Source organism: Tursiops truncatus, chromosome 1 (genome assembly GCF_011762595.2).
Source record: "Tursiops truncatus isolate mTurTru1 chromosome 1, mTurTru1.mat.Y, whole genome shotgun sequence".
NCBI lineage: Eukaryota > Metazoa > Chordata > Mammalia > Artiodactyla > Delphinidae > Tursiops > Tursiops truncatus.
Genome location: NC_047034.1, coordinates 98606330 through 98620861, shown reverse-complemented (window position 1 = coordinate 98620861; position 14532 = coordinate 98606330). Strand labels below are relative to the sequence as shown.

Below are 14532 nucleotides of genomic sequence, written 5' to 3'. Positions count from 1 at the left end.
ACCGCTGGGGCCTCTCCCGTTGCGGAGCACAGGCTCCGGACGCGCAGGCCCAGCGGCCATGGCTCACGGGCCCAGCCGCTCCGCGGCATGTGGGATCTTCCCGGACCGGGGCACAAACCCGTGTCCCCTGCATTGGCAGGCGGACTCTCAACCACTGCGCCACCAGGGAAGCCCCCGATGCGCCTCCTTTTTGATGATACTGTGAATAGCCTCCCCTTCCTTATCCTCACAGACTTCCTCGTTGCTGACTGTCTGCATGGACTCTGGGTGTCATGCTTTGAGAACTGTATCTGTCCTTACAATTCTTCTTGCTTACATGTCTTTGACCTAGCTGCTGAACTAACTCCCGCTCCTGGTTCCTCAATGGGTATTTTCAACCATTGGCCATTCAGAGCCCAGTGTGCTGCTTTTCTGGATTTCCTCTCCTGACTCTCTATTTCATTTCTCTTCCAGCTCAAAACCATTTCTTACCAGCTTTCTCCCTCAAGAGAAGCTTGTGTTGTTCCCATTGCTAACTTCTCGATCTCTGACTGTATTCGGTTGCTATTCTTACTTTCATTTTTCTTGGCAATGCGGATCCTTGTATGCTTCCATCAGAATCAGGTTGTTAAAATGCAGATTCCTGGACTCACCTTTGACCAATGAAATCAGGATCTCTGGGAGCGGAGCCTGGGAATCTACATTTTCATAAGCATGCCACATGGTTTTTAAGCACCAGGAGTTGGAGGTCAATAGCTTTGTGGTGCAGCAGAGCTGGTGACTGCTCTTCCTGTGGGATCTACTTTCATGCTTGCAGGCACGAATTTATACAACTTGCACTGTAAGACCAGAGCAAACCATAAATGCCTGACTGCTTGCTCTTCCAAAGTCACATGAAGAAACATTGCTTGGGAAGTTTAATCAATTTATACGTGAGGTATGCATTAGGGAGACTATATTAAATATACTAATTATGTATATTAAATATACTAATTACTTGAAAGATAACATGACTAATTTGGCCAAACTAATTTGTTTCCACGGCTCAAGTCTCATTTTTCCTCCATCTTCAAACACTGTACTGTAATTCGTTTCTTCTAAATTTCTACTCTAATTTATTCTAGCCTGACCTCTGAGTGAAAGATGAAAGAGAGTAACAACTGTACTTTCCAAACAAATTTTTTCCTATCTAAAGAAGCCAGCTACTTCCAGCGGGGCTTTCTGGAAAGGGTCTGCAACTTCTCTTGTCCATTTATCATGAAAACAGGGTAAGAACCAGCATCCTATTCTTTAGCTAATGAGAATATAATATGAATTATTTTCAAAGATGCACACACACACACATACACACACACACACACACACACCTGCAACACTAGGAAGGAATAGCTAGGAAGCCGCAGCACTTTGATTCACTATTAGGGATATTAACCTAAAGGGGATAGTCACCTATTGTCTGAGTCATGTCAGCCCTCACCAGAGACTCTGGAGCATAGATCTATTAGCAGACCATCTGCTTGTTCCTCAGCTTAGTGCTGAGAAATGAATTGCTAATATAATCACATAGGCAAAATCTTTTTTTTTTTTAACAAATGATAATGCTGGAAATTACACTTTTGATTTTGATGAAGGCTGGACATACTAAAATAAAGTCTGAATCTAGATTCAAACTATCAGAAAATCAATTTCCACTTAAGTCACTGACACAAGTGTTTCCATCATTATCCATCTTCTATTTGAATATGTAAGTTTTCAAATGAGTGTGGAAGTCTTTTAAAGACAAAAATGGCACAGTGCAAGGCAGCTACTTCCATTTCAGCTTGCATGGTGACTGCATACATTTGAGACAATGCTTTTATAGACAGTCATAAACTATCAAAACTACCATGTCAGAAACAATTGACTTGATATATTTACATTGGATGAGTATAAAGTTATTTGTAATTTTTTTTTAGTTATGAACAATTTTAGGATATTGATGGTCATTGATAAAGGCAAGAACACTCACTGTCTAAATACTTGCAGACTCAGTTTATGATAATATGATTAGTTACACTAATAATGCTGCTTAGGCACAGTCTCGCTAATTATAATATTATAAATATTAATGTCACCCAGCCTTTTTGTTTGATTGCCACTCATGGAGTCATTCATCATGATATTTTCCTGGAATCCACACTGTAAGATTTTATTTCTTTCTCCCTTTTATTTTTCATCACTGGACTTGCAGGGATACACATTATTCTCCAAGAAGCCCTTATTTTTGGCTATCTGTTTGGAGAGGAATAGTGATATTTCCCATTAAAATTAGCCAAATGTAAATTGTTATATGATGTTTCTCTTATTCTTTCTGAGTCCCTAACCTTGCCATCCAAGGCAGAGTACCCAGGGTTTTTGTTTTCCATTCTTTTTCATGTGACCTGTTTCAAGTTAAGATTCATTTGAATTATTAAGTGCTTCCTTAAAGAATCCTTTTACTTGCCTCTCTTTTTTTAAAGTTAATTATTGATGTAGTGACAAGCTGAAAAGACTAAGAATTATAATTTTTTCCTCCCCTCATTCAGGACTCAAGAAACGTCTTCTGACAATGGTTATCTATTTAGAATAATACAAAGGAAATACAAAGGCGAAATGCTGAATGTTGTTTTAGAAAAGATTTGCTAAAATCACTGTATTATACAAAATGTAAATGTAGTGTATATTTCTCTGAAAATAGCAGTTAGTGAGAAAGTTGGGACATAACCTTTTGAGCCCAGGTTTAACCACACAGCAGAAGCAGTTACAAAAGATACTGATTAGATTTTAATTTTAAAAACTTCATCGTATTATTCAGGGCTCCAGTGATTTGATTGTCTTGAAAATAGAAAGGTAATGTTATAATTTCCAGAGCTTGTTAAAGAATAAAGAAATCTCCAGCCTCCTACTGGAAAGAATGCCAGTCATCACCACAGTAAGCAAGAATTTGGAGGCACTTTACACTATAAACTTCAATCTTTTTCTTTTATATGACCTTGTGTTATATTGGTTTCATAAAAATGTAACTCAGAGACCTATCATAGAGTTGTAATCAAGCCTCCTTCAGAACGATTCTACAGCAGAAATTACATCAAATGGGCACTGTGTTTCCTCTGTTAGTGAGATGGTAGGAGGGCAAACGAGACCTGAAATAGAAAGTGAACAAGGCAGAGTTCTCAAGGACAACCCAGGAGAGGTGGCCACGTACCTTTCCCACGAGTTCAGCAATGCGAGGAACTGGTTTCCCTTTCTGGTGACTCTCGGTGGCTGGACTCTGCCCGTCCCAGTCTTGTAGCTCTTCAATGCTTTTCAGATAAAGCAAGGCTTTGAGGCCAGTGCAGTAGTCTTGAATGACAGTGAAATCCTGATTCTGAACAGCACTGCATACCTAGAAAAGGTGGAGCAACCAACTAAAAGTCAAGCTAAGAGCTAATTCTCCAAACAGCCTCACTTTTCATATAGTCAACACAATTTATTTTATGTGCCAGGCACTGTTCTAAGCATGACAGGTCAATTGTTGCCTGGAGGGGATGGGAGTGGTCGGGAGGGAAGGACTACAAAAGGGACAAGGAAACTTTCAGGGACTGTGAATACTTTCGTCAGCTTGATGTGGTGATGGTCTCACAGGTATAAATATATTTAAAAACATCAGACTGTACACTTTAAATATGTGCAGTTTACTGTATGGCAGGTATAGTCAGTATGGCTGTAAAAAAGTTAGGTCCAACCAGAAGAATTTCCCAGGAGTTAAATTTAGCACAACATGAGAATGGACATTTTAACTCTCTCATTCTCCCTCCGTTGAGACGTGCAGCCTGGACGTGGTTCTCATGCGAGGAGGTGGTCCTGCTGAGCAGGAGACCCATCAACTCAGCCCTCATGTACCACGGCCTGCCTCTTTAGCCTCATCTATCACTGTCCCCCTTTGTATTCACTGTGCTCCAGTCAGCCAGGTCTTTCCTCTTTTCCTCGAATTCGCCACATTCCTTCTTTGCCTTAAGACCTCGTAAGATCTCGCAGCCTAGAAGGTCCTTCCCTTCTACATATGGCTAACAGCACAGCTTCAGTCTCATGGGAATTATCACTTCCTCAAGGAGGCCTCCAGGAGCCCAAAATAAGTTAAGACCTTCTTTAGCTCATATATTTTTGACTTCTAAGTCTTGCAACGTTATTTGATTGACAGTTCCCTCCCCCAATAGACTGAATCTTCAGGAGGGAAGAAGCTATTTTATTTTGCTCAACATATTATCCCCAGTGACCAGCACAGAGTTTGTCATTTATTCTGCTCTTAATAAGTATATGTTGAATGAATGCGTAATTCAGAAGAGATTTTTTAAATTTGAGTGACATTTCTTAGAAAATAGAGATTTAATTCTAGAGTTAAGGAAGGTTGATTCTGAGAAATTAGGATCATTCAAATAAAAATATACTTGAGAGTCTGTGTTAGGATTTGAATTAGAGCTTGAATTTACTGGAGTTAGAGAAACACTCCAGGTTGATTATTTACAAAGATACTTCTCCAATTTTGATACCATATATAGTCTCCAGAGACTCATTTACAACTGCCAGTAGGACCTCGTCGCCCCTATGGCCCATCATCACTTCAAATTCAAAATTTACCATATAGAATTCAACACCTCTCTGCATCCATATTTCAAATCAATCCAAAGAAACAGCTATCCAAACAAAACTAAGCAAAGCAAAACTCACTTCTAGCCCATCTTCCCAGATATTAAATTCTTAGCATATATCATAGTTACTGGTGATTGCAGCCAATAAAGAAAAACCATGTCATACATGAATGTAGATGAAGAAATACCTGAAAATAGAATAAATCATATTCTATTTCAAGTTCTCTTAAAGCCTTCTGAGTCTTTAATTAACACATTTCATTGTAATCCTCATGGCTAGTGCACTCCCTGATACCTAGCTATTGCTAGGCTGGTTGAGAAAATTTATTGAAAACACACTAAGGGGTTCCAGAATAGGGAATGGGAAGTAGACAGAGACAGAGAAAGGGCAAGAAAAATATATACCTAAGAGTTCACAGCAAAAAGTGGTAGTGATTTCATCATATATATGAAAAAGAAGGCTAAGTGTGGAATTCTGGGAATATGAGCATTTAAAAGGAAGGCTAAGGAAGACCATGAAGGACACTAAGCAGAAGAGATACAAGACGGCATCACGGAAGATGTCAAATGCTGCACGAAGGTCAGTGACATCGGAGGTGAAAAGTGATCGTTAAATTTACCAATCAAAAGACTTTAGCATTTATGGGGGAGAAGCTCTGCAACAGGGCAGAAGCCATCTTATAGCGAGTTGAAGAATGGATGAGGATAGAGGATGTGACAATATGAAGACAGACTGCTCTGATGAGAAGTTTTGCTCCTATTAAGAGAAATAGGAGAGCTAGGGGTATAAGTAGGAGAATTTTGAATTTTTTTTTTTTTTTTTTTTTTTAGGTACACGGGCCTCTCACTGCTGTGGCTTCTCCCGTTGTGGAGCACAGGCTCCGGATGCGCAGGCCCAGCGGCCATGGCCCAGGGGCCCAGCCGCTCCGCGGCATGTGGGATCTTCCCGGACTGGGGCACGAACCTGTGTCCCCTGAATTGGCAGGCGGACTCTCAACCACTGCGTCACCAGGGAAGCCCTGTATCTTATTTTTATAAGGATGGAAATATATATATTTCAGAATAGGAGAGAGTGGCTTCTGTATATTATATTTCTGTCAAAATTGGCTGAATGATGGTGTGCTAAGAAGAAAACAATGTAATATCTAACATGAGATGAGCTCTTACTATGGGCCACACACTCTGTTAAACACTTTTTAATGTATTGGGTTGTCCAAAAAGTTCATTCTGGTTTTTCCATGAGGAAATTATATCATTTAGTCCTCAAAATAATGCTGAGGTAGGTTTAATTTTTAGCCCTATTTTACAGATGAGGGAAGTGAGATGCAGAGACTTGCCCCAGGCAGGCCACATGGTTAGAAAGTGGATTATACTGCATAATTCATGACCATGCAGTCTAAGGTGACTAAGGTATAGACATTCACGAAGGAAAACTCTTTTCATGTAACTACAATTATCTTTTCCATGACCCAAACACATGTATATATAATTTTAAATGATCAATTATCTTCAACCCAAATATAACTATTGTTTTGAAAACTCGATACTGCTAGATAAAAATTGTCAATGTCCTCCTGTTTTATTTACTTCTTACTTGTACATGAGTAGAAACAACAAGGCAAAAACCAAAAAGCAGAAATAAAAACCTTTCATTTCCTATTGTGAAGGGCTGTATGTTACCACAGTGCAGGAAAGAACATTGAATAACCACTAAATACAGACAAGAATATTTTCTAGGAAGTCCATTTATATCACATTAAAAAAAAATGTTTCTCAGGAGGAACAATTTAAGCATTAATTAGGCCTGTTATAACTTTCTTAGAGTTGATTTTCTTTTCAGAACAATTATAAAGAACATCATTATAATTTCCTCCACGGGATTTTTTTTTTTTAACTGTAAAAGTCAACTGATGCTTTACTTAATCTTCTTTGTTCACCGTGAGATTCTATTTTTTGGTAGTATATGTTAATGTGTATACTTTTACTATAGTCTTAAAATAGTTCCCCATATGGACATCATAAGAAATCAGATTTTGAAAATCACATCATGTCATGTAATTTATGGGATGTTCATGACTGCTGTGAAAACCTGCTGCTAAAAGGACTCTAGATACTCTGCAGTGTATGAATAGTCAAGTTGAATCTCAGTCCTCCCTAACTTTTCCAATGAGAAGATACAAGAGCCACTACTTCTCTTAATCCACAAACATGGCACAATTGTGTAGAGTAGATTCAGCCAAGTGGTGCTGGAGTGATCACAAAGTAGACTTGTGTATTTTAACTATGGAAGAACATGTGGGGCTAAAGGCTAAAAAGACTCCCTCCTTGCCCACCCTCTTGTATGCACTTTACCCTATAGTGCTAGTGTTTCAGATAAATGGGAGCTACACCGAGCATGTGAAGGGGACACAGAACTTGAAGAGGTAGGAGAGACTACCAGATGGCAACTGAACATTGCTGGGATGGTGTGATATGCTGGAAACCCTGGACGCCACCATCAGGCATGGGTGTCAGAGAGGACCACTTCAGATATGTTTCATCATCAATCAAATGTCACACTATTTATATACCTTCCTAAAGTGAGTAATTTACCTTTTACTATCCATAAGATTAAATATTAATTTTCTGATAGAATTTCTGATAACAGAAGCGTTCACATTGATATTTCTTTGAAAATTTTAACATATATATATATTATCGGAGGGTCTTATTAAAATGCAGATTCTGTTTCTGTAGGTTTGGAGTGAGGTCCAAGATTCTGCATTTGTGACAAGCTCCCAGGTGGTGCTGATGTCGCTGGTCTACACTTAGAAGAGCAAGGATTTAAGCACTGGTGGGGATGAATCTCATCTTATCCTGAAATGCTGTCTGCAAAGTAAGTTTCTTCCAAACAAATAATTTCTTGATTTTTACTATTAGATTGTAGCAACATTTTCATGGCCCTTTAAAGCAGCACTACTTATCATAATAAGTCACGTCTGAAAAAAAGAGAGTCATTTTCTGATGAAATAGTAATGAGACCCAAAATAAACTTAGGATGCAAGCACACCACTGGGAACAGAGCTTTGTGCATGGGATTTGATGCTCAGAAAATGGATTTGCTCAGAAAGGTGCCTTGCTCTTGCCTAACCTGCACTGAGGGCTTTATCTCTATCTCAAAGGCAAATGGTTCCTTTTAAAACTCCAAACATGTAGCTGCTATTCCTAAATGGGTGTATTTTATATGACATCTCTTAATTGTTTGTTTAGCAGCTCTGATTAGGACTCTTAATAGCTGTTAACATGTTTGCTCAGTATAATTTGTAAGTTCTTTATGGTGAAGGCTGGTTTATCTTTCTTCGCAGCAGGGCATCAGGTGCCATTATAAGGATCATTGCCACCATTAATTATTTCCATAAGCGTGAATCTCCCTACAGTGAGCTGTTCTAAATAGGAGCCCCTGGATTCTCAGCAGGACCAGCCCTGTGCAGGGGCTGAGTAGGTGGTGACCCCCCTGTGCGGCATGTTTTGAGGTGTGCAGTAAAGCTCCCGTGGCCACCGGACAGTCTCCTCTAGAGGTCTGACACAGTGCCCTGACTTTTCACTCTAGGTGCAGCCACATTTAATTGAAGGCTGTCTATGTAAAGCAACTGTAAAAATACCTGGGAGGTGACAGAGGGTTGAGGGGTGCTATTCCTTTCTCATTATTTCTCATTAAATGGGATTAACCATATTAATAGTAAATTACCTATTTACGGTGATTTATATTTTTAAAATCTCCTTTACATACATTATCTCTTTGAATACTCCGAATAAAACTATGAATTAGGCAGGGGAGAGGATAGTATTTTTACTTTAACAATGGAAAGAGCTTGGACTTGAAGAACTATTTCTTAAAGTCTAATTGAGTGGTTTTTATGCCATATCAAGGGGTTAAGAGCATACATGTAGAAGTTTGGCAGAATCAGGTTTAAACTGCATCTTAGCTGCCTAAGTGTGAGCAACTTTCTTCACTTAAAAATGGAGATTAAATACTTAGCACATAGGAGCGTCAAAGGCAATGTATTTAAGTGCATAAACTAGTAGCTAGCACTTAGTAAGCTAGATTGGCACCAAAAATAAATTTCATAACATGAATAAATCATTAGAGCATGAATTAGGCAGAATATAATTTTTTAAATCTATACTTTTTTGGTCTAATGCAGTAAAAGAAGGTCACGGATACTATTTTTATTTACATTAAGTAATGACCTCAAAAAAAGCTCTGGTCTTATTGTCAGAAGACATGTGTGAGACCCAGCTCTGTCCTTCAGCACCTGTGTGACTGAAGCTAGTCTTTTAGCTTGTTGTTTCCTCCTCTCACACCTCCCAATCTGAACACAGTGGATGATGATAGCTAATTCATTACTGTGAGGATTAAATGACCTCATGTAGGTGGAACTGCTGTGGAAATTAGAGTACCATTCAGACAGAATGGTATCAAACCTCAGAGTTATTATCAGGTAATCTAGAATTTAAAGGGCCTGGTGGAGGTCAAAATGGAAACTTTTGCCTGTAAAGGAAAACAAACTCCTTGAAACGTAAAAGACAATGTACTAGAAAACTAGCAAAGAGAATTCAAACTGGATTAAAAATACGAATCCCAGGCAAATAACTTGGCCAAGAAGAGTTCTATAGAAATAGAACACTGTGGGGCTGGGACTTGTTATGGTGCAACAGAGTAGCACCTCTTTCAAATGATATTTTGAAAATGTGACAAGGTTCTTAAATAGAGATCTTGAAGTATCAGACACAACTCAGATGAACCCATGATCACAATGATTCCGTTTCATTTCTTACCACATAGGTGGACAAACTACACTCCAGGTCTCAGAAATGTGTGCCACCAGACTGTAAGCAAGTAAAATACATGTTTACATTTTAAGTCCAAAGTAGTCTCAAAGTTTCTGTACATTCATTAGTAAGAGGGATATTGGAGAGTAACTACACTTAAGCAAAAATGGAAATTCTGCAATGCTTATCACATTCCAAAATATACTAATAACAGAGCCTTATGTGGCTGGAAGAAGTTCAAGAATATTCCCATGAAATATGTTTGAACCATGAAATATGTTTCATAAATGAAACACTGAATAAGGAGGATTATCCATCCAATTCTTAAAAGATTTCCCAGAAAAAGAAGAAAAATGTGATCCTATGATCTCTCTTTACTAATCTCTTTTGATAAAGGGTTAATCTGTTTAAGCAATGTAAAACACTTGCAATATTTTACATAGTGCTTTATTGTTTTCAAAGACAAAAGGGAATTTAGACATTTTTCAGACCAGCCTCCCTGTTTCACAGCTTAGGAGTCCAGAAAGGTTGAAAGAACTGTCCGTGGTCACACAGGTGGAGGCAGGGCTGGCCTCCCCACCTGGTCTGAAGCTTTTGCGCTAAGGCACTGCCTTTCAAGTGTCATCACTTAGTCCATACACCAATTCGGAGAGGAAGACAGAGAAGGTGCTATTAAATGTTTAGTGAGTGAAGAAATGGAAACTAAACATTGAATGTCCCAACTCAAAAGATTAGTAGGTGGTTGAGTCAATGGTCAGATTCGATCTTCTGACCTCTGCTTTTATTTCTCTAAATTCCGAAATCTTAATTGTAACGTGTCTTCCATGGTTCAATATGCTCATACTTATAATTTTCATAAGAAGAAGCACATTATTGAACAATGATTTCAAATTTATTATTTAATGAATAATGGCAGAAATCCACAGATTTTTAAAAGCATCCTAAAATAATTGGAGGACTACTTGAAGGTTTACTACTAAAACTGGAAAACAGACCTCTACTGTTGTTGGATGAAAATGCAGTTTCCAGTTCCATCTGTCCACACCCACTGATTAAAAACATCAGATCTTCCGAAGGCATGGAATCAGTCATTCCTCACTGAATTGAGTTCTGACCAGTACTGATAAACATGTATAAAACTACATTGTACTTTTGAAACCGGTGTACAATACATACCGTTAAAGTAATAATTCAGAATAACAGTATCCCCCTGTGAGGTTTTGGTACTACATAAACATGGTACTGCTTACTAGAATTCATGAATAAAACACCAAAATTATGATTTTATAAAGCTATAGGTGAAAAGACAGCCCCTGGAGATACATAGTACATAGGGAGCTAGATAGGGATATATTTGCATATCCACATAAAACCACAAATCTTAGTAGTTCTGTCATATTAGTTTCCATTTGTTGGAGCTGTACAACATCAAAGTTGTGATGTCCCTATATACTGCATTTAGCAGTAATGTAATGGACTACGTGAAGAAATCAAAGTGAGAGTTTCTAAGTAGTTTCCTGGCAATTGAGACAGCAGGCTCTTTCATGTGCTCTGTAACTGTAGCAGTGCATTGATTTAAACTCCTTCTGAGATCTCAAATGCTTTTATACTCTTAGGTCTCTCAAGCAGCATTTTTTTTTTTCAAAGTGATAAAATTCTAGCATTCAGCAGAATACCATCTTGTTTGCCCCAAAAGGAGAGGGCTTATTTCAGCTTTGCTACTAAACTGCACAGGATCACTAAGTAAAACAGCTGTCCAAATGCCATCCTATTAAGAAATCTGGCTTTGAGTTCAGTTTTCTATGTTCTGACCACAGCAAATTGGATTGGGGAAGAAAGAACAAAAACCAAATAGCCCCACAGATGTTGTTTTTGTGAAGGTTCAGTTCAGAAAAAGCCCAATGGATAAGCAGTTAAGCTTATTAATTTTTTTTCAAAGTTATCCTTTAATTGCTACTCATTGATAAATCCTAAAGGTATAGGAGTCACTTAATTTTTGTTTTGTATGTCATCTATTTCATTGTCGATTACATTCCTTATCCTCTTACCTAGCCATTTAAATTACCTATTTTCTGACAAATTCTAAGTATATGAATACCTCTTTTTTCCCAATCAGGAAGGAATTTTATGGAGCTTGAAAGGCTATTTTTCAATGTCCATCTGTGGTCATTCTCTATCTGATTAATTTCTTAACACACATTCAGCTGAAGACAGACTAAAGAGAATAAAGTGTTTCCAAGGTATTTTACACTGAGATTCAGACCACATTTTGCCAACCAGAATATATTCATCTATTCTCCAAGTACTTTCTTACAGGCAGCACAGGTGATGGGCCACGCCCTCGACTATTATTCAGAACAGCATTGTGGGACTGATCTTCTCACTTGTACTTTGTTGATGACACAACTTGACTGAGATGGCCTGGGCTGATTAGTCAAAGGGATGTGCCTTGCAGGTGAGATTGCCTCTGTCTCCTTCCTTATATCGTCCTTTACAAAGTCACTTCCAACTGGATTCAGATCTCAATTATGACCTGAACCAATAAATAATAATAGAAAAGAATCATACAGAGACACAGCACTGCTGTCTGCCTTTTATGAGGGGCTAGAGATAAAATGGGTAAGCCAGGCACAACACGTAGGGCCAAAGAACGGTGACTGCTTACCTGCCTCCTCAAAGACATTGCTGTTGATGGCCATGCTTCCCCACAGACATAAATACAAGACAAAAAAAACTGAGGCAAGGCCTGGAGTCTTCTGCACATCAGGGTCTTATGTAGCCCATTCTTCAGTTAGGGGCTGTGGCTGCAGTTTGAGGAAGCTTGGTCCCTTTTGCTTCAGAAGCAGTAGGATTTTTCTACTAAAAAAAAAGAATCTCACCATCCTGGGCTATTGCTGTGGTGCAGCATCAGTTACCACAGTAATTTTCAATTACTCTGCAGTAACACAGGTGGTGGTGCAAGGGTTTCACAGAGCATTGTGCAAGCTCAGCACCTCCCATGATCAAAGTGGGGCAAGAAAAGGAAACTAAATATCCAAACAATAGCTGTCAGATGACTAAAATCCATAATTTTAGGCAATCTCTCTTTTTCAACAGTCAACACAGCTGCGAAAACTTGACTTACAATATCATTTACTAAAATACCGCACGGGGTTTGGATGACAGAAGGAGAATAAGTCATAATGCCTAGAAAGGAAATGTCTATTGGGCAAATTATCCCATGGAAAATTTTTTCTGGACCTTGAAGATGGATAAAGGTATGTGGTTATTCAACAATATAAGCAGACATTCATCATTCCAAGAAAAAAGGACTATTTGCCTGCAACGAGAAAAATGCTATTAATGTGAAAATAGCATCTCAAATAATAGTGTCCACTTCTTAACTCAAAGCCCTCACAATTCAGTAGTTGATTTTATGGTTAATATATTATTGATGAAAACACAAATTTGTGAGAGTAGTGTGTAGCTATCATCAGTGAGTCAAGAATCTTGACTGAGTTGCCAATATAGTCTGGGACAAAAAAGTTAGACAAAGTTCAGCTGATTGAGTGAATACTTACAGAGTTAAGTGCTATAGAAAAAAACCCTACCAATGTTCAAGTTAATATACTGAAAGCACTCGTATACACCGATGGAAGGCTGGAGAAGCAAAGCAAAAAAGTTTGTATTTTTAAAAAGATGTGCTCTTTTTAAACATTAAAGACCTAAAGACAAAGAACATTAAAGACTTGTTCTTAATTCCTTTACTATACAGGTAGAAAACATGAGGCTCACAAAGTTTGTGACTTTGTGGAAAGACCAGGGAAGTAAATTGTGTACCAGGTTTTTATTTTTTAAATTAATGAAGACCAAGAACCTGAAAACAAAATGCCTGGTTTTCAAGCTTCCACAAATGGATCGCTGGGATATGGTTACAGATGAATGAATGCAATGACCAAACAGGCAGTTTTATTTCTGCATTTCTCACTAAAAGAGCACATATTTTATGATTTATGAGTATGAGAGTTAACCTGAAGGAAGATAACAAACACCAGTAAAAGTTCTAGGCTGAGAGTTTTAGGAGGATACTCAGAGGTGATCATATGATTTACCATTGAAACTATGACACTTGAGAGTAAACAGGGCAATTATTCATAAAAACACCAGGACAATCATCATAAATTAAAATTGTCCTAGACAAACCTAGATCTATGATTTCCTTACTTATTAGAAGGTTTTTTCCCCCGTGTTTAGATTGGAGGGAGATTTTCGCTTATCCTCATGGAATGTGTTCTGAAATGCTCTGTCACTTTCGGTTTGGTTTAATATTCTGGTCCTTCAGGTACTTATGCAGGCCTCAGAACCTTAACAATGGATTGAAGTCACGGGGCCTTTACTGCTTAGGTGGGAATTTGGAGTCATGGATAGCTGACCTGATCCAGATAGCCCTAGGGTTAAAGAGGCCCTCTTGGCCTCCAAGGGTCTTTTGGCAGGAGAAGAACTCAAGAAGAAAAGAAACAATAAGGACTGTCCCAAATCTGAATCTTGTAAGCCAGAATCTTGTAAACCACCCTTAAGGGTGGAAAAATCTGATGTACTTTACATATTTAAAAGTCTGTTCTTTTGTAGCTATCATTTCTTCATATTTTACCCAAATTCCTTTAGGCTTACTGTGCTTTGAAATTCACCTAGTGGGTATTACATTCCAAGTTCATGTGTAGCACCACATTTAAACTTCACAATAATACCATGAAATGTGGTATTATTTTCTTCAATTAGCAGATGGGTAAAAGAGGGTCAGAGAACTAAGGACCTTGACTAAGATCATACAGCTAATAAATAGCAGAGCAAAGGTTCAAATCCTGGGTCAGTCTGCTTCTAGGACCCTTTCTAATAACTTCTGTGTACTCTTGCTTTTCCGTTGTAACCACGACAATCACTCATGTGGAAACAGGGATAAATAAATAAATAAATTTTGTATTATATATATTTATATATATATATTATGAATCTATCTACCTATCTATGTATCTAAAATAGAACTCTTATGAGGAATATATCGAATAAAATATGTAAGTATCTGGGTCAGTACCTAAAGTACATGTATGGTAGGTAT

General features: G+C 38.2%; 1 protein-coding gene across 3 annotated transcripts in view; it reads right to left on the bottom strand.

The window, feature by feature from the left end:
• DPYD (dihydropyrimidine dehydrogenase) overlaps positions 1-14532 on the bottom strand; it is an 810457-nt gene that overhangs the window by 113066 nt on the left and 682859 nt on the right. For 2 of the 3 annotated variants that reach the window (XM_019919998.2, XM_073810614.1), the window contains one exon: positions 3203-3382. The exons of the other annotated variant lie outside the window; for it this stretch is intronic. In XM_019919998.2, coding sequence (XP_019775557.1) covers positions 3203-3382 — 180 coding nt within the window. The remainder of the gene's footprint in view (positions 1-3202; positions 3383-14532) is intronic. 3 annotated transcript variants of the gene reach the window in all.